At 36.8% G+C, this 24,701-nt stretch overlaps 1 protein-coding gene across 1 annotated transcript in view; it reads left to right on the top strand.

Moving 5' to 3' along the window:
• Window positions 1-24,701, top strand: part of Cenpi (centromere protein I) — an 81,891-nt gene that overhangs the window by 20,277 nt on the left and 36,913 nt on the right. The window contains exons 7-15 of the mRNA XM_046419195.2: window positions 3,103-3,151; window positions 3,447-3,493; window positions 8,998-9,087; window positions 9,414-9,542; window positions 9,783-9,950; window positions 10,085-10,205; window positions 11,328-11,419; window positions 13,323-13,440; window positions 13,528-13,592. Coding sequence (XP_046275151.1) covers window positions 3,103-3,151; window positions 3,447-3,493; window positions 8,998-9,087; window positions 9,414-9,542; window positions 9,783-9,950; window positions 10,085-10,205; window positions 11,328-11,419; window positions 13,323-13,440; window positions 13,528-13,592 — 879 coding nt within the window. The remainder of the gene's footprint in view (window positions 1-3,102; window positions 3,152-3,446; window positions 3,494-8,997; window positions 9,088-9,413; window positions 9,543-9,782; window positions 9,951-10,084; window positions 10,206-11,327; window positions 11,420-13,322; window positions 13,441-13,527; window positions 13,593-24,701) is intronic.

Raw genomic sequence — 24,701 nt, 5'->3', positions numbered from 1 at the left:
TTTGCTATTCTGGGTCTTTTATTTTTCCATATGAATTTCATGATTGCTTTCTCTATTTCTACAAGAAATGCTGTTGGGATTTTGATTGGCATTGCATTAAACCTATAGAGAACTTTTGGTGATATCGCCATTTTGATGATGTTAGTTCTGCCTATCCATGAACAGGGTATATTTTTCCATCTTCTAAGATCTTCTTCTATTTCTCTCTTTAGGGTTCTGTAGTTTTCATTGTATAAGTCTTTCACCTCTTTTGTTAGGTTGATTCCCAAGTATTTTATTTTTTTTTGAAGATATTGTGAATGGAGTGGTTGTCCTCATTTCCATTTCAGAGGATTTGTCGCTGATATACAGGAATGCCTTTGATTTATGCGTGTTGATTTTATATCCTGCCACTTTGCTGAATTCATTTATTAGCTCTAATAGTTTCTTTGTAGAGCCTTTTGGGTCTGCTAGGTATAGAATCATATCATCTGCAAATAGTGATAATTTAAGTTCTTCTTTTCCTATTTTTATGCCTTTAATTTCTTTCGTCTGTCTAATTGCTCTGGCCAGTGTTTCGAGAACTATATTGAACAGAAGTGGAGAGAGAGGGCATCCCTGTCTTGTTCCAGATTTTAGAGGGAATGCCATTTTTATGTGGTGCCAGAGATTGAACCCAGTGCCTCATGCATGCTAGGCAAGTGCTCTACCACTGAGCCACAACCCTGATCCATTCTTCTATCTTTTTAAGAAAAATATTTAATAAAGTATACTGTAATGCAAAAAATTGATGATCAGCTTGGTTAATTTTCACTAACTGAATGCTTTTGTGTAAATATTACCAAGATCAAGAAACAGGAGAAACAGGCCTAAACTTTTAAAAGTAATATTTCAGAAAAGTCATTTTCATATAATTTGGTGTGAGTCTTACTCTGTAGTGACTCAGATGTGGTAGTTAAATATTTGCCAGCAAGGTGACTGTAAAATATTAGCTGCACATGAATTTTTCCTTTGAAGACATGATTAATGTCAGATTTTTTATAGTGCTGGAGCCCATGGCCAGTGATTACATGACACTCATGAATAGTGTTGCTAACGGTTCATATCCTAGGGGTGTGAGGTAATGAATTTTTTACTGAACTCTAAATCCATGCTTAAAAGTATGTCTAAATTCTTCATCAATTTCTACCCACAGAAAAGGCAACATGGAGTATGCTGAACTTTAAAGTTTAGAGTCATGTTATTGCTTTCTCTAGTTCCATTCAATAATTCACTTTTGACTTTTTTTTTGACTTTTTTTTGACTTTTGTAGAGCAAGTGTTGGCAAACGTTTTTCTTAAAGGACCAGGTACTAAATATTTTAGGCTTGCAGATGATACTATATGTCACAACTACTCAGCTCTGCTGGTGTAGTGTGAAAGCAGCTATAGACAGTACATAAAAGATTGGGAGTGGCTGTGTTCCAGCAAAACTTTATTTACAAAAACAGGTAGACTACAGGCTGGGGTTGTGGCTCAGTGGTAGAGCGCTTGCCTAGCATGTGTGAGGCACTGAGTCCAACTCTCAGCACTGTGTAAAAATAAACAAACAACCTGGTGCAGTGGCACACGCGTATAATCCCAGCTGCTTGGAAGGCTGAGACAGGAGAATTGTGAGTTGAAAGCAAGCCTCAGCAATAGCAAGGCACTGAACAACTCAGTGAGACTGTTTCTCTAAATAAAATACAAAATAGGGCTGGGGATGTGGCTCATCAGTGGAGTGCCCCTGAGTTCAGTCCCTGGTACCCCCCAAAATAAATAAATAAACAAACAATATAAAGGCATCATGTCCATCTACAATTAAAAAATAAAGAAAGAAATAAAAAATAAAACAAAAAAAAAACCCTAGGTAGACAGAGTTTGCTGACCCCAATCTAGAATACGACCTCAACAGATGGATGCTCAATAGACTATCATAGGGGAATTGACCATTCAGTAACTTAATTAACAAATTACTGAGTGGGTGCTACTTGCCAAACTGAGGACTAGGCTGTTAATTAAATTATAGTATACCTGGGCTGGGCTGGAGTTCTAGTTCAGTGATACAGTTTTTATTCTGTATGTGCAAGGATGTAGGTTTGAACCACAGCACACACACCCCCCCCCCTAAAAAAAGGTATGTCTACTCACTGGAACTCGAGACATTGAAAATGATAATTTTTAAGACTTTTTTTATATGAGAGAAAATGCTTTTAGGTGGGAAATCAAGATAAAAAATTTATATCTTAATAAGTATGGACTGATACTTAAAGAAACATATAAAGTTTTGTTAGGTAGGAAGACGATGGACAATTCTTTTCTGCTTTTCAAATTGTCCTTAGGATTTTTGCATTCCAAAAATAACTAAAAGTGACCTAATGAGATTCCAGTTAAAACTTGTTTTCATTGCTGTTATATATAGATTGAACATACCTAATCTGAAATCCAAAATATTCCAAAAGTCTAAAGCTTTTTGATCATGGACATGATGCCAAAAGTAGAGAAATCCATGCCTGATCTCATGTGACAGGTTGTATTAAAACACAGGCACACTAAATATATTGTATAAAATTACTTTCAAGCTGGGTATAGTGGTTAATGTTTGTAATCCCAGCAGCTTGAGAGGCTGAAGCCGGAAGATTGTAAGTTTGAAGCCAACCTTAATAATTTTAGCGAGACTCTGAGCAATTAGCAAGACCCTGTCTCAAAATAAAATAAATTAATTAAAAGAGCTGGGGCTATTTAGCTCAGTGGTAAAGTGCCCCTAGGTTAAATCCCTAGTATATAAAAACCTTCAAAGTATGTGTATAAGGTATATATGGAACAATTTTGTATTTAGACTTGGGTACCATTCCCAAGATATTTTATTGCATATATGTGAATATTCCAAAATCTGAAGAAGAAAGAAATCCTAATCATTTCTGATTTCAAGCATTTTAGATAAGGGATGCTCATTTTATAGAATGAACAAGAAGTTTTGAAAAACTATTGTTCAGTGAAGTTCTGAAGCCTTTTACCTAATCAATATAAAACTGACACTTGACAGTATGTTGCTGCTTTTTTCAAGATGTATTGTCATTTCTTTTATTTTTTTCTATTTTAACAGTGCCCTTATGTCTGCCATTTGTTATATTTACTTACCAAAAAAGAAAATGGTGAGTATTTTCATTCTAGTTCCATTACATTCGTTGTATGGAATTAGCATTTGTTTTGGCATTTATAAAATTAAAATAACTGTTACTATTGGTTATATGACAGGATTCATTTGGCAGAAATTGCTTTGTAGTACTTTTATCTAAGATCATCTGCTTAATGGCTTTACTGAACTGGGTGTTTATATTTTTGATGTGTTTTAACATGAAATTATATGAACTAATAGTGGTTAGGCATAATCTTTTTCTTCTTTTTTTGAACCAAATGCATAAAACTTCTTTTCTTTACCTTTTCTAGTCAAACCATTTCGTGTGAGAAAGCTGCTTGATCTTCAAGCTAAAATCGTGAGTACTAAAAAAACCTGAGGCTAGCCAGTTTATACTATGAGCCTCATACTGAAGTAGGCTTTGGAGATACAAAATCAAATGTCATTATCTTAAAAGAACTTATTTTCTAGGGAGCTCAGTCAACCAAAAAAAAAAATCACAGTTAGGGCTGGGGGTATAGCTTAGTAGTAGAATGCTTGCCTAGCATGCATGAAGCCCTAGGTTTGATTTCCCAACATCACAATAAACAAACAAATAAATAAAGCAAGCAAGAAGCAGAATCAGACTGGGATCAAGGAGGAGAGGTGATGGTTGAATGAAATTTAATGGGATGAATAGGATTTAAATAGGCAAAGAATGGAGAGAAGGATACTTTTGCTAGAGGGAATAAAGATAAAGATATGTAGATGTCAAACAACAAAATATACTTTTAGGGAAGTGGGTTGTTAGGGCTAGAATACTAAGTATTAGGGAGTAGCCAAAGTGAATTTATAATTTTGTGGATATTTCTAGAAAACCATTTCAAGACATTTTCTACTAGATACTTAAAATGTAATATATTTTCTAACCATTATCTCTTGTCCTTATAGCTCTGTTGCATTGTTATTTCCACTATACCTGTCCAGTAACAGAGATCTCTGAAGCTTTGGAGTAGTGTTCATACCTAATTGAAGTTGTTATGGCCTATCTAAAGGCATCCACATTGAGTGAAAAACACACAGAATACACCTATGTTTCTCCAATATGAGGTTTCCTTTTAGTACATACAGTTCAATGATTGATCTTGTTTTATAGCCTCCTGTTTTGGTTCCATGAGTACAATATCTTCTCTTAGTTCTCTGAGGCTATTAATGATAATATTTTTATCCAAGTTGAATTTTATTTCACGTTGGTAGAAATTATGAAAAAAATGTATATTTTCCCATGCTACAGCAAAATATTTCAATGGAATAAGAAAATTCTTACCATAGTATAAGTTCTTGTTGATTTGTATAACTGAAACACAGTGTATATTCAAGGTAAAAAATGATTTAGTAGCTGGGCGTGGTGGTACATGTCTGTAATCCCAGTGGCTCAGGAGCCTGAGACAGGAAGATCATGAGGTCAAAGCCAGCCTCAGTGGCCTGGGGTTGTGGCTCAGTGGTAGAGTACTTGCCTAGTATGTGTGAGGCACTGGGTTTGATTCTCAGCACCACATGTAAATAAATGAATAAAATAAAGGTCCATCAATATCTAAAAAAAAAAAAAAGCCAGCCTCAGTTATGATGAGAGCACTAAGCAACTTCGTGAGACCATGTCTCTAAATAAAATACAAGCTAGGGTTGGGGATGTGGCTCAGTGGTCAAATGCCCCTGAGTTCAATCCTCAGTTACTGCCCTCACCCCCGCCCCCCCAAAAAAAGATTTAGTAGATGATTGTCTAAAAATTTTGAACCCAGATATTAAATGTATGGTTTCATTATTAACATTTAATCTAGTACACTGCTAAATTATTTCCATTATTGATTAATACCCATTTATGAAGATGTATTTATAACATTGTTTTAATTTTTTATTAACTTGGGCAAGTCCAAATATCAAATTGAGAAGACATATATATTCTCATGTGTAACCTACCCTGCTTGTAATAGTAACAGGTTACATGAGCAAATAGTTTCGTGAATTTCTGATATCAGCCAAGACTTGTATCCTGTCTATTCCCATCCATGCCCCATATATCCCAATATATGAAAGGAAACAAAAACAGTAATTGCCTTTCTGATGATAGGCATTAATGGTGGGAAGTAGAGCAGGCAAGTTATTCTCCCACATATACTGGGCTGTGTTGAAAGTGATCTTTGGAATAAGAAGGGGTATTAGATTTCATCGTAAGGGTTGATGAGAGTAGTTTCTGGGATTTTCCCTCAACCAAGGCATAATTCTTTGTGTATGCACTTTGGGCTGTGCTTTTTTTCCCTCTGTTTCCAGTTTTCTTTCTTTTCCCCCCCTTTTAAGATCAGGGACACTACCACTAGGTGATGTCCTCCATGCTTTTTAATTTTATTTTGAGATAGGGTCTCACTAAGATGTTGAAGCTGTCTTCAAACCGTGATCTTTCTGCCTCAGCTTCCCAAGCAGTTGGAATTACAGGTGTGCACCACTGTATCTGATGTCAGCTCTGTTTCTGTTTCCTTGTAGTTCTTTTTTTTAAAATTGTTTTTTAGTTATAGTTGGACACAAATATCTTTATTTATTTTTATGTGGTGCTGAGGATTGAACCCAGGTCCTCGCACATGCTAGGCGAGCACTCTACCACTGTGCCACAACCCCAGCCCTCCTCATAGTTCTTATTTGGTCTGTCTGTCTTCATAGTGGGTTTTTCTCAAATACTTGGTAAAGCTTATTTGTTTATATTTAATAGTAGCACTAAAATGGTAATTGAAAACTTCTGTGCATGAGCAGGACTTTGTAACATCTTGATGTCTCATGGGGGAGCCTCCCTAATGATTGTGCCAATTTTCCCAGAGAGATATTATCCTGTTTCCTGCTTGGGGGTTCTAGGGTTCTCCAGAGAAAGAGAACCAATAGGGTGTGTGTGGGGTGGGGGTGGGGGGTGTGTTTGGGTGTGGGTGTGTTGTAAGGAATTGACTCCTATGGTTATGGAGGATGGCATGTCCAAAATCAGTAGGATATGGTAGGCTAGCAGGCTGAAGACTCGGGAGAGCAGGTATTTGCAGTGAGTTTGAAGACAGTCGGCTATAGAACTCAGAAGAGTTGATGGTTCAAAAGAAATCTGAAAGTAGTCTGCTGGAAAAGTTTCTGTGTCTCAGGGAGATTGGTCTTCTTGTTCTATTCAGGCCTTCAACTGATCATTACAAGATCCATATACATTATAGAGGACAATCTGCTTTAAAGTTTTCCTAGTTAAATGTTATATTCATTCAGAACACCCTCAGAAACGCCCAAAAATACCTGGGCATCTCATGAACCAGCCAAATTGATACATAAAATTAACCATCATAGGAGTATAAACCTGGCTGTTGGCACTTGGGACCTAAGCAGTAGGAAGGAGCAAAGCGTGATTGGTCTTGGTATTCTCCCTTAGATGTGCTGGAATATAAGTCCTGCTTCATCTTCAGGGAGTGAAACACTAATGTTTTACCGGGATGGTGAAGGAATTTGGATTCTAACTTCTGCTTCTTTTTTTTTGGTACCCGGGATTGAACTCAGGGGCACTCAACCACTGAGTCACATCCCCAGCCCTTTTTGTATTTTATTTAGAGACAGGGTCTCATTGAGTTGCTTAGTGCCTTGCCATTGCCGAGGCTGTCTTTGAATTCACAGTCCTCCTGTCTCAGCCTCCTGAGCCTCTGGGATTACAGGTGTGTGCCACTGTGCCCAGACTAACTGCTTCTTTTGTAGGCTTTCAAGTGATCCTATTTTCTGTCCTCTTGAAACTCCACTTTTCAGAGGTATCTAGTCCTTCAAAATCTTGAGCCTTTCTGGAAGTTCACAAATATTAATCAGCTTCCTTTGAGGCTTTTTGTGTTGGTGCTTTAATTTTATACTATCTGTTTTGCTAACTTTTTACTATTTGCCCATCTTTATTTTAGGTTCCAAAATCTTGTTCAGGTCTCTCCTGTACTGTTGCCTCTTCTCTTGTTCTCCTTGAACTTGTGCTTTATGCCTTTTTCATTCCTTTACTGTGTTCTTAATGGCGCTTTGGCAGGACCTTAGGGTTAATCACATATTTCAGTATGCCATATTGAATTGAAAGTCTCCTACTTTTTAAATGTTAACTTTTTAAAATATATATGTGTGTATGTATGTATATATGTATATATATATATACATATATGTGTGTGTGTATATATATACATATATGTGTGTGTGTATATATATACATATATGTGTGTGTGTATATATATACATATATGTGTGTATACACACACACACACACACAAATATATATTTGTAGTTGGACACAATACCTCTATTTATTTATTTATTTTTATGTGGTACTAAGGATTGAACCCAGGGCCTTGCTTGTGCTAGGTGAGTGCTCTACCACTGAGCTTCATCCACAGCCCCTTAAATGTTAACTTTTCAATAAACAAATATAAGTTTAATTAAAAGATCTCTGCATTGCTGGGTGTGGTGGTGCATGCCTGTAATCCTAGTGGCTCGGGAGGCTGAGCAGGAGGATCACAAGTTCAAAGCGAGACTCAACAACTTAGGCCCTAAGCAATTCAGTGAGACCCTGTCTCTAAATAAAAATTTAAAAGGGGAGGTGGTGCTGGGGATGTGATTAAGTGCCCCTGGGTTCAATCCCTAGTATCAAGAAAAAAAAAAGGAAAGAAATTTAATAGACAGTATTTTAGAGGTTGGATAAAGGGAGGTTGGATTTGACCAGTGCAAGCTGTACGCATATATGGAAATATCACACTGAACTCAATTAATTTGTGTTAAATAAAAAATAAAAGATTTTTTAAAAGCAAATTTTAGCCAGGCATGGTGGTTCACACCACTAATCCCAGTTACTCAAGAGGCTAAAGGTAGCAGGATTGCAAATTTGAGACCCTCCTGGGCAACTTAGTGAAAACCTGTCTCAAAATAAAAAATAAAAAGGCCTGGTAGAGTACCCTTGGGTTCAATCCACAGTACCACACACACAAACACAAAAGACTTTAAATAAACTTAATTTTACGAAGCTTTTATAAAATAGGAATTATTGTATGCCTCATGACATTTTTGTCAACAATAGGCTGTACATACAATGGTATGTATCATATAGCCTGTATGTAGTAGACTGTACCATTTAGGTTTGTGTAAGTACATTCTGTGATGTTCCAATGACAAAATCACCTAACAATGCACTTTTCATAATATACCTCCATCATTAAGTGACACACTTCCGTGCTGTATTTCTAATGCCTATTTGCTGCCTTTGTACAGTATTAAAAGTTAGTGTGTTTATTAAGACTTTTTTTTTTTTTTGTAACATCAAGTTGCTTGACACTTGCAAACCGATTTTGAGATTTTTCTAGTTAGTTTTCCAGGATTTATGATAATCAGACATTATATTAATATTTCTTCTGTTTCCTTGGCTTCCCTTTTAGAACCCATCTCCTTGATGTCTGTCTGAATCATAGATGAGTAAACTAAGTCTTGAATATGTTACCAGTGAGAATAAGCCATGTTATACTAGCAAGTGTGACAGGCAAGACTAAGATATGGGTAGGGAAGAAGATAAAATAGGAAGAGAAGAGAAAAATAACAAGGAAGAAGTAGAACAGGCAGAAAGGTCATAAAATAGAAGTTCTCAGGTTGGAGAAGTTTGTTTTATGATGGTTGATTCAAATATGTGGTTACTTATTCCTTTATTTTCTGTAGCATCTTTCTATAGTTATATCATAGTAAAATTGGAATCTGAATATCTGTTTAATCTCATTTTATTATTAATTTTTCTTCTTCTTGGTATTTGTTTCCTCAATTTCTTACTGGCCACAAAATTGAAAATGGAAAATTCTTATTTTATTTCAGGGAATGCAACCTCATCTCCAAGCTTTGTTGTCACTATATAAGTTCTTTGTTCCTACTTTGATTTCTGTATCTCTGCCTGTAAGGAAGAAGGTAAGGGATTATGGAGAAATAAGTCATATGGAAGTTGAAATATATTATTTTTAGAAGTTTACAGATTTGGACTAAAATATTTATTGCTTACTGTTTAGATATCTAGTGTTATAGTACTATTAGGGGAAAGTTTTATTAGGGATTGGTATTTTGTGTTGTTCCATTTGGTGCATTTACTAGATTCTTGATTAGGAAAACACATTAAATGGATTTGTGTGGGAACAAAATCATAATTAATATGCTTTCAGTTAATGAAGAATTTTGTAGTTTATGTTTCTCCAACTTACCAGTACCCATTTCATTGTACTTTACGCCCAAAATTATAGATCTATTTTAAGAATTCAGAGAATATGTGGAATTCAGCTCTACTTGCTATGAGGCTAAGAAATCAGCAACCTTTTCCAGAACCTCTAAAACTGGTGTTGGGTTCAGCTAGTGTCCGTCCTCTAAAAAGAGTAAGTATCTGTACTCCAAATGACTTGTGTGCCTTTCTTTTATAAAATCCAAATAATAACCAATCAGACATTGGAGGAGATTATACAGATTTAAATTTAAATCCATTTTATTTATGCAGGATAGTATGGAAACTACATTCAGACTCCTTTAATTAAAACACCTTAACAACTGATTTTATACTTGTAATTTATAGTCTGTTTAGTCCATTGATAGATTGTTCTATTATCTTTTTCCTTTAGAAATTGAATTCTCACTCAGTTATACCTGTGCTAAATTCTGGTAGCTATACTAAAGAATGTGGAAAAAAAGAGATGAGTCTTTCTGATTGTCTCAGTCACAATAGATCCTTTCCACTAGAACAGCTTCAAAACTTCCCTCAACTCTTACAAAACATTCATTGCTTAGAGGTATGTTTATCTGCATATTCTATTTGACTTTCATGGCTTTTATTTTTGTTGTGTATTCCCTATATGATGATTTCCTTGTTGCCATGACCCACTTTTTATATACTAACTGCTGACGAGTTGTTTTATCTTTATAGCTGCCTTCTCAGATAGGCTCAGTGCTGAACAACTCTCTGCTACTTCACTATATTAACTGTGTCAGAGATGAGTCGATTTTATTGAGGCTCTATCACTGGTTGAGTCAAACATTACAAGAAGGTAAGAATTAACACTTAAAAACATTGAATAAATAAGAACAGAACAAGATAGTTTTCAAGTGAGTTTCTTTTATAAGGGTGCCAAATTCTAGACAAGAAGAGACTTCATAGGCTGTAATCGTTTCTCTGGTAATCATATATTCAAACCATAAATACTTCTGTTGTAATTTCAAGTCAATAAGAAAGTAGGGGTGTTGTTAAAGAAATCCTACTGGATGGCTACCAGAACTCGATGGTTGCCTCTACTTTGATGACCATCACAATCCAAGGCCTCCTTTTCCTTGCATACCCAGAAACTTGCCATCAGTTAGAGTATTAGGTTAATAAAACTAACAAATCAGAGGACACTAATGTATAAGCTAGAATGTCAAATTATTATTTTACAATAGAAAAGATTCTTTCTGATAACCACAATGTTCATATCTGACAACTAGAATATCCCTTTTTTGCCACCAGCATATATGGAAGACAGGTTTGTCATTAGAAGATTTCTTAATTATAGGATTAAAGGAAAGGGCAGTGAGAAGTCTTTCATCTAGGACATAGTAGAACCTGATCATTTCATTCCTCCAAAAGGAAATATTTTTCTAGAGATAGTCTTTCTGTTTACCAGAATGACTGTGTTTCTTTCCAGGATAAGCAACTTCTGACTCTTCAAGTATTTAAAGTCAGTTTTAGTCAGTTCCAGGCTAATTCTTCTACTCAGAGGCTTTCTTTAGAAAGGACATGATGTAATATATTAGATGTCCAAATAGTTAATTGTTACCACATGTAAATTATATCCAGTGAACCCTAATTTAAGCTTAGTGTATTCTCAAACTTTTAATCTGTACATTAGTAGTTTCTTGGATTACTATGTGATATAAAGCTAATCACATTCATTATATATGGATTTTTACTGTTTTTTTTTTTCATTATAAGCCTTCCCCTAAGCAACCATGTTTTTGAGGAGCATTTTATTATCACCTCCACATTCCTGTTACAATCTATAGTGTGAGTTGTCTAGAATGTGAGACAACTTTTTAAATGTGTCATTTATTTGTCACTTCAGAGTAGTGATAGTTATATTTTGTATGGTTTTTATTATGCAACCATATGCTTATGTTCACTATTTGTGATCTAGAATGTATTTGGTATAAGGTGAATAATTATGAACACGGAAAAGACTTTACCAACTTCCTGGACACTATCATCAGGGCACAGTGCTTCCTACAGGTAAGATTCCACTTGTTTTCTGCACACTCCACCACTCTTTACTAAAATTTATTTAGATGTCCGTCAAAAACTTTTCTTTAATACCTGACATCTTTTGTAAGCAACATTTGCTCAATATGAAATTCACTGTAAATAGAGCTGAGGTGGACTGATGTTTATCTTTGCTCTGTTGGATTTGAAGAAAGAATGTTACATTATTCAAATAAAAGGGAAAGGCTATCTATGATTCAAGAGAAAAACTGAAGATATCATTGAATGCATACAACTAATTGAATTAGCTGATAAAGTGAATCACATAGGGTCACTACTTGTGTTCTTGATAGCAGTAAACATTTTTTGAGTATCAAATATGTTACAGAAAATGGTCTATTTAGCTTGGGTAACTCTGAGTTGTATTTTAAGCTGTGTTATAGATATCATTGCCATCCCAAAGCCTTCATGCATCACCCAAGTCTGGATTAGCTACTTGTTTTACATGCCCCATTTCTCCCTATTCTTACCTGTGTCATGGCATTTTTAGGATCCATTTTCCCACATATTATGAGCTCCCAGAAGGCAATAACCATGTCTAACTTTTTTTAATGTTCTACTTGGTACCTAATTTGAAAGAGATGCTCAATGTTTGTTCAGTAAATCTTAGGGTATGAAACCATTTAGTTTGAAATTGGGTATGAACTATGGTAGGATAAAAGGAGCAATCTAGGTTGAGTTTTGGTTTTCCTGCTGGGAAGGATGGATGGTCTTCATTGAGAAAAGGAATATAGGATGAGCAGGCTCAGAAGAAAAGATGAGTTTGATTTAAGAGATGCCTTGGGATATCTAAGAGGTCATATCCAATAGGCAGTTAGATTAAGTCAAGAGCTCAGAAATGAGATTAGGGCTAAAGATAAAAATTTAGGACTCCTCATGATAAAGGTGGCATTTTGACTTTCATATGGATGAGATTCCCCAGAGATTTCATGTCATGAAAATAAGGTTTGTGATAGAGTCCCGGTGAATGCCAGTACTTAAGCCTCAAATGAAAAAAGGGAAACACTGGGTCTTTATTTTGGTGGAAATGTAAGCATCCTAGACTCTTGGGCTTTTCCAAATGGGGCTACTCAGAGTTTGGATTTGGTCTATGGCCCCTAATGAAATTCTAACCCTATTATATAACATTGTACACATTTTATTGACTATTCAAGTTATATTGTATATACTTAAATAATAAATTTCATTTATCCTTAAAAATATTATATTATTTGGGACTGGAATAGTAGCTCAGTGGTAGAGTGCTTGCCTAGCATGTGTAAAGCACTGGGTTTGATTATTAGCACTGCATATAAAAAGTAAATGAATAAAATAAAAGTCCATCAATATCTTTTTTTTTTTTTTTGTGGTGGTGGTGGTGCTGGGGATTGAACCCAGGACCTTGTTCATGCAAGGCAAGCACTCTACCAAATGAGCTATATCCCCAACCCAAAAGTCCATCAATACCTAAAAATAAATTTAAATATTCCATTATTTGACTTTTTACCTTTCTAATTTATAACATTTTATAGTGCTTGAAAACTATTGATAAAGATGGTAATGTATCTAAATACTAATCACCTCATCCTTTTTATTAGCACTTATGGTGCCTAAGACTTTTATATTATATATATATATATATATATAATTTTTTTAATTTATTTTAATTTTTTTGTGTGTGTGTGGTCCTAGGGGTTGAACTCATGGCCTTATGCATGCAAGGCAAGGACTCTACCAACTGTAGTATCCCAAGTCCGACCTTTATTATATTGATGACAAAAAAATTTGTCTTAAAGTGAAACAACCATAGCACAAAACAAAAATAAGCTGGTTTCCTAGAGAGTAATTATGACTAAGAGTTCCATGTAAGGTTTGCTATTGACTTGTATTTTAGGAGGGGTTTTATTCCTGTGAAGCATTCCTCTATAAGAGCCTTCCTCTCTGGGATGGCCTCTGTTGTCGGTCACAGTTCCTTCAGCTTGTGAGCTGGATTCCTTTTAGTAGTTTTTCAGGTATGTATCACGAAAACTTGGAGTCATTTAATTCAATGTAATATGAATTTAAAGGATCTTTAATATACTTTTTTTTTTAATTCCTAGAGGTGAAGCCACTTCTTTTTGACCATCTAGCACAGCTCTTCTTTACATCAACCATTTATTTCAAGGTAAAAAAAAAAAATGTCCTGCTTAATCTCAGTAAGAGGTATTGTTTATTACCAGTGGTACACAATTCCAAATTGATATTATAGCACTGATTTTTTTTTTGAACTTTGAAGTGTTAAATTACTCAATTCAAAGTTAACAGAATTTTCTGCTTTTAATGTTTTGTTTTATATAGTTTTCCTGGATTGTTTCCATTTGTAGCAAATGACAAAGTGAATGAATGTGGCAAATGTGTACTATTATTATTATCATCATCATCATTATCATCATCTTCATCATCATTAGAACTGGGGATTAAACCTAGGGCCTCACACATGCTGGGCAAGTGCTCTACCACTGAGCCATATTCTTATCCTGCAAATGTGTATTAATAAAAACAAACTGGGAAGTACTCAACTGTACTTAGATTGATTGTTGTGGTTTGTGTTTTTGTAGATAATGCTTAATTCATTTCACAAATATTCATTGAGCATCCACTGAAACCGAATTTTTTAGATGAAACTTGAATCCTTCTGCTGGTGGCTGGGGTCTGTGTAAGGTTGCAGGCCTCTGCAGCAGAAAAGTATTGCAGCTATTAATGGTGGGTCATGCTCTCCAGTGTTTCAGCAGACCCCAGCAGCTCACCATTAGTTTCTTCTTTCTGGGTTAGCAGCCAGGAAGCCATGTTACCACTATATACTAGGCACTCTTCTTAACACTGGGAATATATAAACAGCATATAGTGACCAAAGCAAACAGACTCCTTGGGACATTCATATTATGTATTTATAATTTAGTCATTTTCTGCTAATAAAATTCTTCAAATCTTATTTGATAAAATTAAATATGTTACTATTTTGGGGGTGGTCTCCAAAAAGACCACTGTGACTTTCAAGAGCTCTACCTGGATGAGTTGAGGCACTTTCTTAAAGAATAGTTATTTCACTTCCAAAAAAGTGATAACGTAAGTAGTGTTTCTTTTACAACTTATTTTCATTTAAATCACTTAATGTTATAGGAAAAATATGTCTTCTGATTAGCATTTGTCATAAATGAATCATACATTATTTCTTAAAATTTGATGTTTTTTTTAAATTAGAGTTTTATGGTTATACATAATAGATGGATTCATCCTGACAAACTCATACATGCATAGAAATCAATTTTGGTTCATGACCCTCCCAATTTTCCCTCTTGTCCTCCGTCCCCTCTCATTCTCCTTACTCTACTCTAGTAGACTTCTTTTCTCTCATCTGTTATTTCGTATCATTTTATCCTTCCCTCCCCTTTTCCTTTATTTTACTCTAGCTTCTGCATATGAGATAAAACATTTGACCTTTAAGTTTCTAAGTTTGGCTTATTTCACTTAGCATGACATTATACTCCATTTTCATCCATTTACCATCCATTTTCAAAATAGATTCTGATAATTCTCTGGATTTCAGAGGGTTCTGCAGTGATAGGTCCATTTTCATCTCTGATCCTATTATTTGCTTCTTACTCTGTCTTTTGGTTAGTTTGGCTAAAGGCTTGTCAATTTTATTTTTTCAAAGAACTAACTCTGTTACATTGATCATTTGTATTATTCTCAATTTCATTGATTTTTGGCTCTGATCCTAATTATTTCTTGTCTTCTGGTTTGGGGGTTAGTTTGTTCTTTTTCTTTTTTTTTAATATTTATTTTTTAGTTGTAGTTGAACAGAATACCTTTATTTTATTTATTTTTCTGTGGTGCTGAGGATCGAACCCAGGGTCTTCCACGTGCTAGGCATGCGGTCTACCACTGAGCCACAATCTCAGCCCCATTTGTTCTTCTAAGACCTTAAGGTGGAGCATAAGCTTATTTACTTGGACGCTTGCAAATTTTTTAATGTAGACACTCAGTAGTGTCTATGAATTCTCTTAGGACAGTTTTCATGCTGTCCCAGAGATTTTGGTATGTTTTACCTTTGTGTTCGTCTCTAAGAATTTCTTGATTTCTAGTCTCATTTCTTAGATCCGTTCTTCATTTAAGAAAATTTTGTTTAATCTCCATGTGTTTGTATAGTTTCTATTATTTGTCTTGCTGTTGATTTCTAGCTTCATTCCATTATGATGTGATAGGATACATGGGATTAGATCAATTTTTTATATTTGCTAAGATTTGCTTTGTGGCCTAGAGTATGATAAATATATTTTGGTAAATGTCCCATGTACAGCTGAAAAAAAGGTAAATTAAGCAGTTTTGGGGTGGAATATTCTGAAGATGTCTATTAGGTCCATTTGATTTATAGTGTTTAGGTTGGAAGTATCTTTATTGATTTTTTTTGTTTTGATGTCTTTTGGTGATAAGAGTGTATAGAAATTCCCCAGTATTATTGTGTTGGGGTCTATGTGGAATTTAATGTCATGGAATATTTTTTCATGTAATTGGGTTTGTTGACATTTGAGGTATAAATGTTTACTATGGTTATATCTTCTTATTGGATTTCCCTTTACTAGGACATAGTGGCCTTTGTCTCTTCTGATTAAATTTTTGCTTGAAATCTGCTTTGTTTGATATGAGAATAGCTACTACTCCTTGATTTGTTGGACCAGATGCCTGGAATAGTTTTTCTACTCGCTTTTTACCTTCTTCAGCACGTCAATGTCTTTACCTATGAGTCTCTTGTAAACAGCATATAGTCGGATCTTGTTTTGTGATCCATTCTGTTAATCTGTGTCTTTTAATTGGAGAGTTGAGACCATTAACATTCAGCATTAGTATGCATATGTTTGTGTTTTTCTCCATTTATTTTTTTGCTATATTTTATCCTGTCTTGATTCTCATTTACTGAATTATTCTTCTATTGAACGTCTTTTGTGGACTTTGGGAATTATTTTTTAGTTCCTCTGTATACAATTTATCTTTGAGTATTCTTTTAATGCTGATATGGTCCTCATGAATTTTTAAAATTTATTCTTGTTGAAGAAAGTTATTTCCTCCTTGAATTTAAAATTGACTTTTGCTGGGTGTAGTAATTTTGGCTGACGGTTTTTTATTTTTAATTTGTTCTAATTAGTTATACATGATAGCAGAATGCACTTCAACTCATTGTACACAAATGGAGCACAAATTCTCATTTCTCTGGCTGTACACAATGCAGAGTCACACTGTTTGTGCAATCATACATGTACATAGGGTAATAATGTTCATCTCATTCTACCACCCTTTACACCCCACATCCCCTCCCTTCTCTCCCTCCCCTCTGCCCAATCCAAAGTTCCTCCAGCCTTCCCTAGCCACCCACCCCCACCCCCCCATTATGGATCAGTGTCTGCATATCAGAGAAAACATTTGGCCTTTGGTTTTTTGGGATTGGCTTATTTCGCCTAGCATGATATTCTCCAGCTCCATCCATTTACCTGGAAATGCCATAATTTCATTCTTCTTTAAGTCTGAGTAATATTTCATTGTCTATATATGACATTTTTTATCCATTCATCTGTTGAAGAGCATCTAGGTTGGTTCCATAGTTTAGCTATTGTGAATTGACCTGTTATTGTGAATTATGCTGATTTTAAGTCCTTTGGATATAGACCAAGGGGTGGGATAGCTGGGTCAAATGGTGGTTCCATTCCAAGTGTTCTAAGGAATCTTCATACTGCTTTCCAGATTGGTTGCATCAATTTGCAGTCCCACCAGCAATGTTCGAGTCTACCTTTTCCCCCATATCCTTGCAAACACTTGATGCTTGTATTCTTGATAATTACCATTCTGACTAGAGTGAGAGGAAATCTTAGAGTAGCTTTGATTTGCATTTCTCTAATTGCTAGATGCTGCAGTCTGACTGGGCACAATTCACGAGCCACTTGTCAAGCACAAATGAACTTTATTTTTAGAACACACACACCTTATTTTTAGAACACACACACACACACACACACACACACACACGGCACCACAGAGCTCTTCAGGAATTTCTCAGAGCCCAACTGCCACCACTGGCTTCTGGCAAGCCTCTCAACCCCCACTCCTCCCGCTCTTGAGGCCGATTGGCTGGGTCGTGTGGGCGGAGCCAAAAGAGTCCCCCAATGAGCAGCTCCCTGGTCTGAAAGGGCGGGGAAACAGCCCAATGAGCATCACCGCAGAGGAGCCAATCAGCTGGCAGCTGGAAGTTTGCTAGGGCCACAGTGAGCCAATCAGCTGGAAGTTCGCTGGGGCCGCTTTGGCTGTGGCTCTCAACATCTAGAGATGTTGAACATTTTTTCATATATTTGTTAATTGATTCTGTGAAGTGTCCAATTCCTTAGCCCATTTATTGATTGTATGTTTTTTTTGTTTGTTTTGGTGTTGAATTTTTCAAATTCTTTATCCTGGAGATTCATGCTTTATCTAATGTGCATGTGGTAAAGACATGTCTCTGGTTGTTCACGAGTCACACCAAGTACATGTCTTCATACAAGTACTGAGGGGAATGATGTCCATTTCATTACATCATCTTTCCTACCCCCATGTCCCCTCCCTTCCCCTCTCTCCTCTTTGCCCTATCTAAAGTTCCTCCATTCCTCCTATGCTCCCCACCCATCCCCATTATGGGTCAGCATCCACATATCAGGGAATACATTTGGCCTTTGTTATTTTGGGATTGGCTAACTTCACTTAGCAAAATATTTTCCAACTCCATCCATTTACCTGCAAATGCCATGATTTTATTCTCTTTTAATGCTGAATAATATATTATTGTGTATATATACCACATTTTCTTTATCCATTCATCTACTGAAGGGCATCTAGGTTGGTTCCACAATTTAGTTATTGGGAATTGTGCTGCTATAAACATTGATGTGGCTGCATCACTGTAGTATGCTGTTTTTAAGTCCTTTGGGTGTAAATGAGGAGTGGGATAGCTGGGTCAAATGGTGGTTCCATTCCCATTTTTCCAAGGAATCTCCATACTGCTTTCCATATTGGCTGCACCAATTTGCAGTCCCACCAGCAATATATGAGTGTACCTTTTTCCCCACATCCTTGCAAACACTTCTTGTTGTTTGTATTCTTGATAAGTGCCATTCTGACTGGTGTGAGATGAAATCTTAGAGTAGTTTTGATTTGCATTTCTCTAATTGCTAGAGATGTTGAGCATTTTTTCATATATTTGTTGATTATATATCATCATTGAAATAATCTTTTGCTATCTGTATTTTTCCTCTTATATCATCCTTTACTTTGCAGATCAGTTTAACTATGTACATTCTGAAGTCCTTCTCTGACATTTCTTCTACTGTCATTTCTCTTTTTTTAATAATTTTTTTTAGTTGTAGTTGGACACAATACCTTTATTTTATTTATTTATTTTATGTGGTGCTGAGGAGCGAACTCAGTGACTCGTATGTGCCAGGCGAGCGCTCTACCATTGAGCCACAACCCCAACCCCTTCTACTGTCATTTCAATAGAGTCTATTATTATACCATCTTGGTTTGTTTGGGGCACTTTTTTCCCCTGTTTTTTCATGTTCTTGTGTCTTCCCCTCTAGCAGTGCAGATCCAAGGTATTATAGTTTCCACCCTGCAGGTTTCCAAAACTTTGTCTTTCAGGGGGAGATCAATATTAACAGCACTCAATGCAAACAATATGTAGCTTTAAACCAAATAGTTCCTATTCAGACATTTACAGTTTTGTTGCAATAAACAGAAATGTTGTGTTCAAGTATTGTCTACAACCTAAGCAAATATGTTTGCAAAATGTTCTACAATTTCTAATGGTAGATGAAGAGAACAGGGCTGTTGTAGGATGTGATGTTTATGAAGTTGGAGGAGAAAATAGAAGTATTAGATTGTAGGAAAAGGGAGGGAGGAATCAATAGAAGTTTGCTGTTTGCAGGAGAAAAAGAGAAGAAGAGAATCTGGGGAACAGATAAGTGACAGGAAAATATAGAGAAAGAGTAAAAACATAAATAAATAAGAAAAAAATTAAGAATAAAAAGAAAAAAAAGTAAAAATTAAAGAATATACAACAAAACTGTAATATACCATTCAGACATCTCTGTCCTCAGTAGCCTGATATATGAAAAGTACTTGATTTAAAAAATGGTGTGGATGTGAAAACCAGAAAAAGAAAAAAAAATCTAAGGAAAATCGAACAATTGTTTCTATTGAAGTTCAGTATCTTCTCTGCTTCCCTTCTCATCTCATAGATGGGGTTGTCTGGAATTTGATGGTATCTCCATCTTCACGAATGTGAGGGTTACTGAGTGGGTGGATTAGTTTTGGAGGCGGAACACTTTGAGGCAGGGTTTAGCAATTGCCAGTCTCCATTGGAAGACTGCACCCTGGGAATCTCCTTTGGGGTCCACTTGTGTGATATAGGAGCTGATCTTAGCCCCTTATGTTGCTTGCGGTCCCTAAAATTCCTGTTGTCTAATTTAGTCTCTAAACTGTATCTCTCACACCCCTGCCCTGACTTCCCAGTTAGTTATCTTTCTCTCTAGAGGTCCTAATGGCTAAGTACTGGGACCTGTGTGTCTGTTGTGAAGAGCTGTTCTGTATTGGGCAGATCAGGACCAGGCATTGAGAGCTGTGGGCCAGTCACATTGCTGCAAGTGTTGGGCCAGGTTGGTGGCTAGGGAGAGGTTGGGAGACTAGGGATTGGGGAGCTGGAGGGCCCTATTGATTGCCAAACTGGTGGGGCCAGGGGATCAGTGGATGCCAGATTGGGAGTCAGGGACTGGACTGGTGTTGGGTCCCAGTAAGTGCCGGCTCTTGTTAGCTGTGGAATCCTGATGGGTGCTGGACTGGTTGGGTGGGCAAGATGAAAGTCTGGGCAAGATGAAAGCCAAAAGCTAGATGCTGTCACACCCTCTTCTAATCTACCAACCCCGTGCAAGGCTTTCTCCTGCCTCTGCAGCAAGATGGTGGCTATTAGCACAACTGCAGGTACCTTGATGATGGTCTTTCAGGCGCTGGCTGGTGTCACTAGATTGAAGTGGACATGCCCCTACATGTTGGTGGCAATGGTGGTGGCAAACCTGTAGGTACCTTGATGTTGGGCTTCTAGGCCCTGGCTGGTGTCCCAAGATGGAGGCTGTTGCAGCTTGAGATGGTAATGGTAGTGGCAGAGGTAACCCACCATGTGGCAGAAGTGTCCCAAGATGGAGGCGATTGCTTTCAGAAATGGGGCAGTGAGGAAGGGCCATGTGGTGACAGTGGGTGACCCCATTCAGAGATGCAGTGCTGTGGTGGGCAGTACTGTGGCAGATAGGTGTCCCCAAGGTGGAGGCTACCACATTGAGGTGGCTATGGTGGCGGTTGAAGTGTCCTAAGGTGGCTGCAACTGGTAGATGAGGCAACAGTGGTAGGTGGCTCAGTGATAGTGGCCACAGCATTGGCCCTTTTCCTTATTTTCTGTTAGGCATTTTGATTATGATATGTCTTGATGAGCTTCTTATCTGACTACATCTATTTGGGATCTTTCAAACTTCCTGTATGTGAATGTCTATCTCATTTCTGGTTATGGGAGAAGTTTTTTTTTTTTTTCTTTTGTAACTATCTCATTGAAAAATGTTCTTTATGCCTTTAGTTTGTATCTCCTTGTTCTCTTAACCGAGTGAGTCTCAGGTTTGGTCTTTTAAAGTTGTCCCAGAGTTCTTATATTTTCTGTATTTTTTTTCCCTTTTACTGCCTTCTGTGTACTTCAGTTCATATAGCCTGTCTTCAGTGCCTAAAGTTCTGTCTTTGATGGCTGAGGTTCTATTTCCTATGCAGTCTAATCTGTTAGTGATGTCTTTGAGTGAACTTTTAATTTGTTTGATTGTGTCTTTCATTCTAGGAGTTCTGCTTGGTTTCTTTTCACTATTTTATTTGTTTATTGATGTGGTCTTTTATCTACTGTAATTGCTGTCTCTCTCTCTCTCTTTGTGGGTTTTTTTTTTTTTTTTTTTTTTTTTGGTACCAGGGATTGAACTTGGGGGCACTCAACCACTGAGCCACATCTCCAGCCATATTTTGTATTTTTTTAGAGACAGGGTCTCACTGAGTTGCTAAGTGTGTTGCCATTGCTGAGACTGGATTTGAACTCATAAGCCTCCTGACTCAGCCTCCCGGACTGCTGGGATTATAGGCATGTACCACCACACCTGGTCTGTAATTGCTCTCTTAATTCATTCCTATGAGAATCAGTTTTTATAATCTTTCTCTGGGTATTTGTCTACCTTACTCTCAGTGGGATCCTTTGTTGGGTGTTTATAGATTTTGTTTGCCTCTTTTCTCATGTTTTCAGAGATCTATCTCTTATTGTGTGAGTTATTTTATTTGTTCTGGGACTTCTCCCTTTTTTTTTGTTTTTGTTTTTGTTTAGTTTGTCAATAGTTTTATGTTCCATGAAGAAAGCAACTATTCAGTTTACCACTCAAATGTCACATCAGTGCTTCTCAAGAAAACCATTGTTCCTCTTTGTTTTTGATGTATGGGTAGAAGCCAAGGGGTGGGACCTGAGTTCCCACTCTGGTTGTTCCTCCTTGGGTCCTTGTTGATGGCTTGGGCCTTTTGTCTTGTCCTTTTTTTGAGTTGGTATAATGTCAGGGGAATGTTTAGCTCAGCAGCAGAGTCTCTAACCATGAACTTTTAGTGTCCCTGTAGATTCCCGCACCTCACAGAATGGGGACAAAATAACAGTAGTATCAATTGTTGCAAACAGCAAATAGTAAACAGTGTTAAAGTAAATACCCAGATCCTACAATGCCATCTTTAATGTTAATTGCCACCAATAAAGAAGGAAGGGTGGATTCAGCAATTATCAGCAGTGAAAACAATAACCATGAACTAGTCTGCCTTTAAAGCAAATAGCAGGCATCAACTAGATCATCCACAGTAGTAATGATGGTGTTAGCATTTATTGTGGGGGCAGGAGTTATATAAACCATTTAGTTCTGAACGAGAGTAAAAATACAGGAACTGTGTTGGGAAGTTAGAAAAGACTATAGTTTCAGAAAGTGAACAGAATACAGAAGAGTATGTCATGTGATCTTTATACAGAGTGAGGGGAAAAATAATAGAAGCAAGGTATTGGGAGAGAACAATGGAAAACAATAGAATTTGGCCTTTAGCAGGAGAAGATGGAGAAACAAGAGAAATAAACACATGAAAATAATATAATATCAGTTTAAAGAACCCAAACCTTCACACAACAATGCTAGGAAAAGATAATTACATTTTTTAAAATGCTGAATGTGAGAGAAAAAAAAGACAAATAAGTGTATGCATATATGTCCCTGAAACAGTCAGGACAGCCAGAATTCACATGCTTGCATGCACGCACATACACATACATGGAAGGAGTACGAAGAAAAAAATTAAAAAAAAAAAAATATATATATATATATTTTTTTTTTTTTTCAAATCTTGGTGAAGATTGAAGAGAGCTTCTCCACTGAGTTGGTCAAAATATTTGACCAGAATAGGTGGTCCTTGTCTACGTCTAATAGTCTTTCTTTTCATTTTTTTTTGAGCTATGTATTGATAGAACAAGGGGTGGGGGGATGTTAACCTCTTCCTGTTTTTGTGTTGCTCTCTGAATTACCTGTTGAAGTGGCCTAATACTGAAGCTGTTTGATATATGTATTAGTCAGCAATTCGTCACTGCTGTGACAAAATGACCCAAATAGCATAGCTGTAGAGGAGAAAGAGTTAATTTGAGGGCTCACAGTTTCAGTGGTCTCAATTCATGGACAGCTGGTTCCATTCCTCAGGGCTTCAGGTCTAATTTGCTTTTGTTGAATGGTACCTTTTTTGGAAAGGCAGGATTGTTCCATTCCTAAGGTTAGACTTTAGCAGATCACTTATGCGGGTTTCTTCCTAAGAAAGCTAATCATGGGCCAGTCCTCTTCTCACTGCTGCCCAAGGAGCACAGCCTTCTGGGGACTAGTCCCTGAATGTATTCACCCCTGTTCCCAGAGGCTCCCCACTTCATCTGGTCATGTGAGCCACAAGACATGAAGACTCCCCTTGGCCCTTCTGACTAGAATCCCCCTGAGTTTAGTCTACTCCAATGCCATTTCTCATGTTCAGCCAGGTACTGCCTAGGTCCCTCGATAGGCACCTGCAGGATATTTGTGTGTGTGTGTGTTTGTGTGTTTGTGTGTGTTCTTATCTCCCGAGTCCCACAGATGCCTTGGGAGCATACTCTCCTAAAATGGCTCCCATGTCAGCTCTCCATGACCAATTGAGACACAGAGCTCACTTATTTAAGTACCTGAGAGCACTTTTCAAGAACCTGCACATAGTGCAGCTTCTTGGGTCAGATAAGCGTAGGCATTAGTTGTAGATGGACACAGTATTTATTTATTTTTATGTGGTACTGAGTATTGAACCCAGCGCTTCACACATGAGAGGCAGGTGCTCTACCACTGAGCCACAGCCCAAGCCCAGTAGGCAGTGTTTTTGATCTCATGTTTATCTGCACATGACAGCTTGGAATGTGGCTTCCTTTACTTCCCCTCCCTTTGTCTATGGTGAGTATGTTACAGCGGCTGCAGGTAGTAGGCTTTCTTCTTTGTTTCCTGTACTGAAATTTCGGCGTCCCTAAGCACTTAAGTGGCCAATATTAAATGTTAGTGAAATCCCTCTTTCACCCACCTCACTGAAAAACTGTATGCCTGCTACTTTGGTGTCATGCCATGGTGCATCTAAGAATGTAGCCACCTCTAGTCCACCACCTTCCAACCCAGTGTATATGATTTATTTATATTGCTTATAACTTTTACTATCTGATCAGTGTTATCATTCATATGAAAATACACACCAATTCTTCTAGCTAATAAATTTTCAGAGGCTCCATTTTGTAGTTTATTTTTTGTAATTTTCTCTCAATCTTCTATTTGGGTTTTTCTGTTTATTTTTATTATATATATATGTGTGTGTGTGTATAGTTATAGATGGACACAATACATTTATTTCATTTATTTATATTTTGCCATGTTGAGGATAAAACCCAGTACCTCACACATGCTAGGCAAGCACTCTACCACTGAGCTATAGCCCCAGCTCTATATTTTTATCTTATTCCACTAAAGAGCTATTTATCTATAAACATTGGGTTGAACCATACACAACTGCCAAATGTAGGTCAAAGATGGTAGACAATTAGCAGTTTCTTATGGTTAAACCAAAAATGCAC

Source organism: Marmota monax, unplaced genomic scaffold, assembly GCF_021218885.2.
Source record: "Marmota monax isolate L192 unplaced genomic scaffold, Marmota_monax_Labrador192_F-V1.1 WCK01_AAM20220418_F8-fsc00206, whole genome shotgun sequence".
Lineage (NCBI taxonomy): Eukaryota > Metazoa > Chordata > Mammalia > Rodentia > Sciuridae > Marmota > Marmota monax.
Note: the sequence above shows the minus strand (reverse complement) of the source record. Positions and strands in the feature narration are given on the sequence as shown.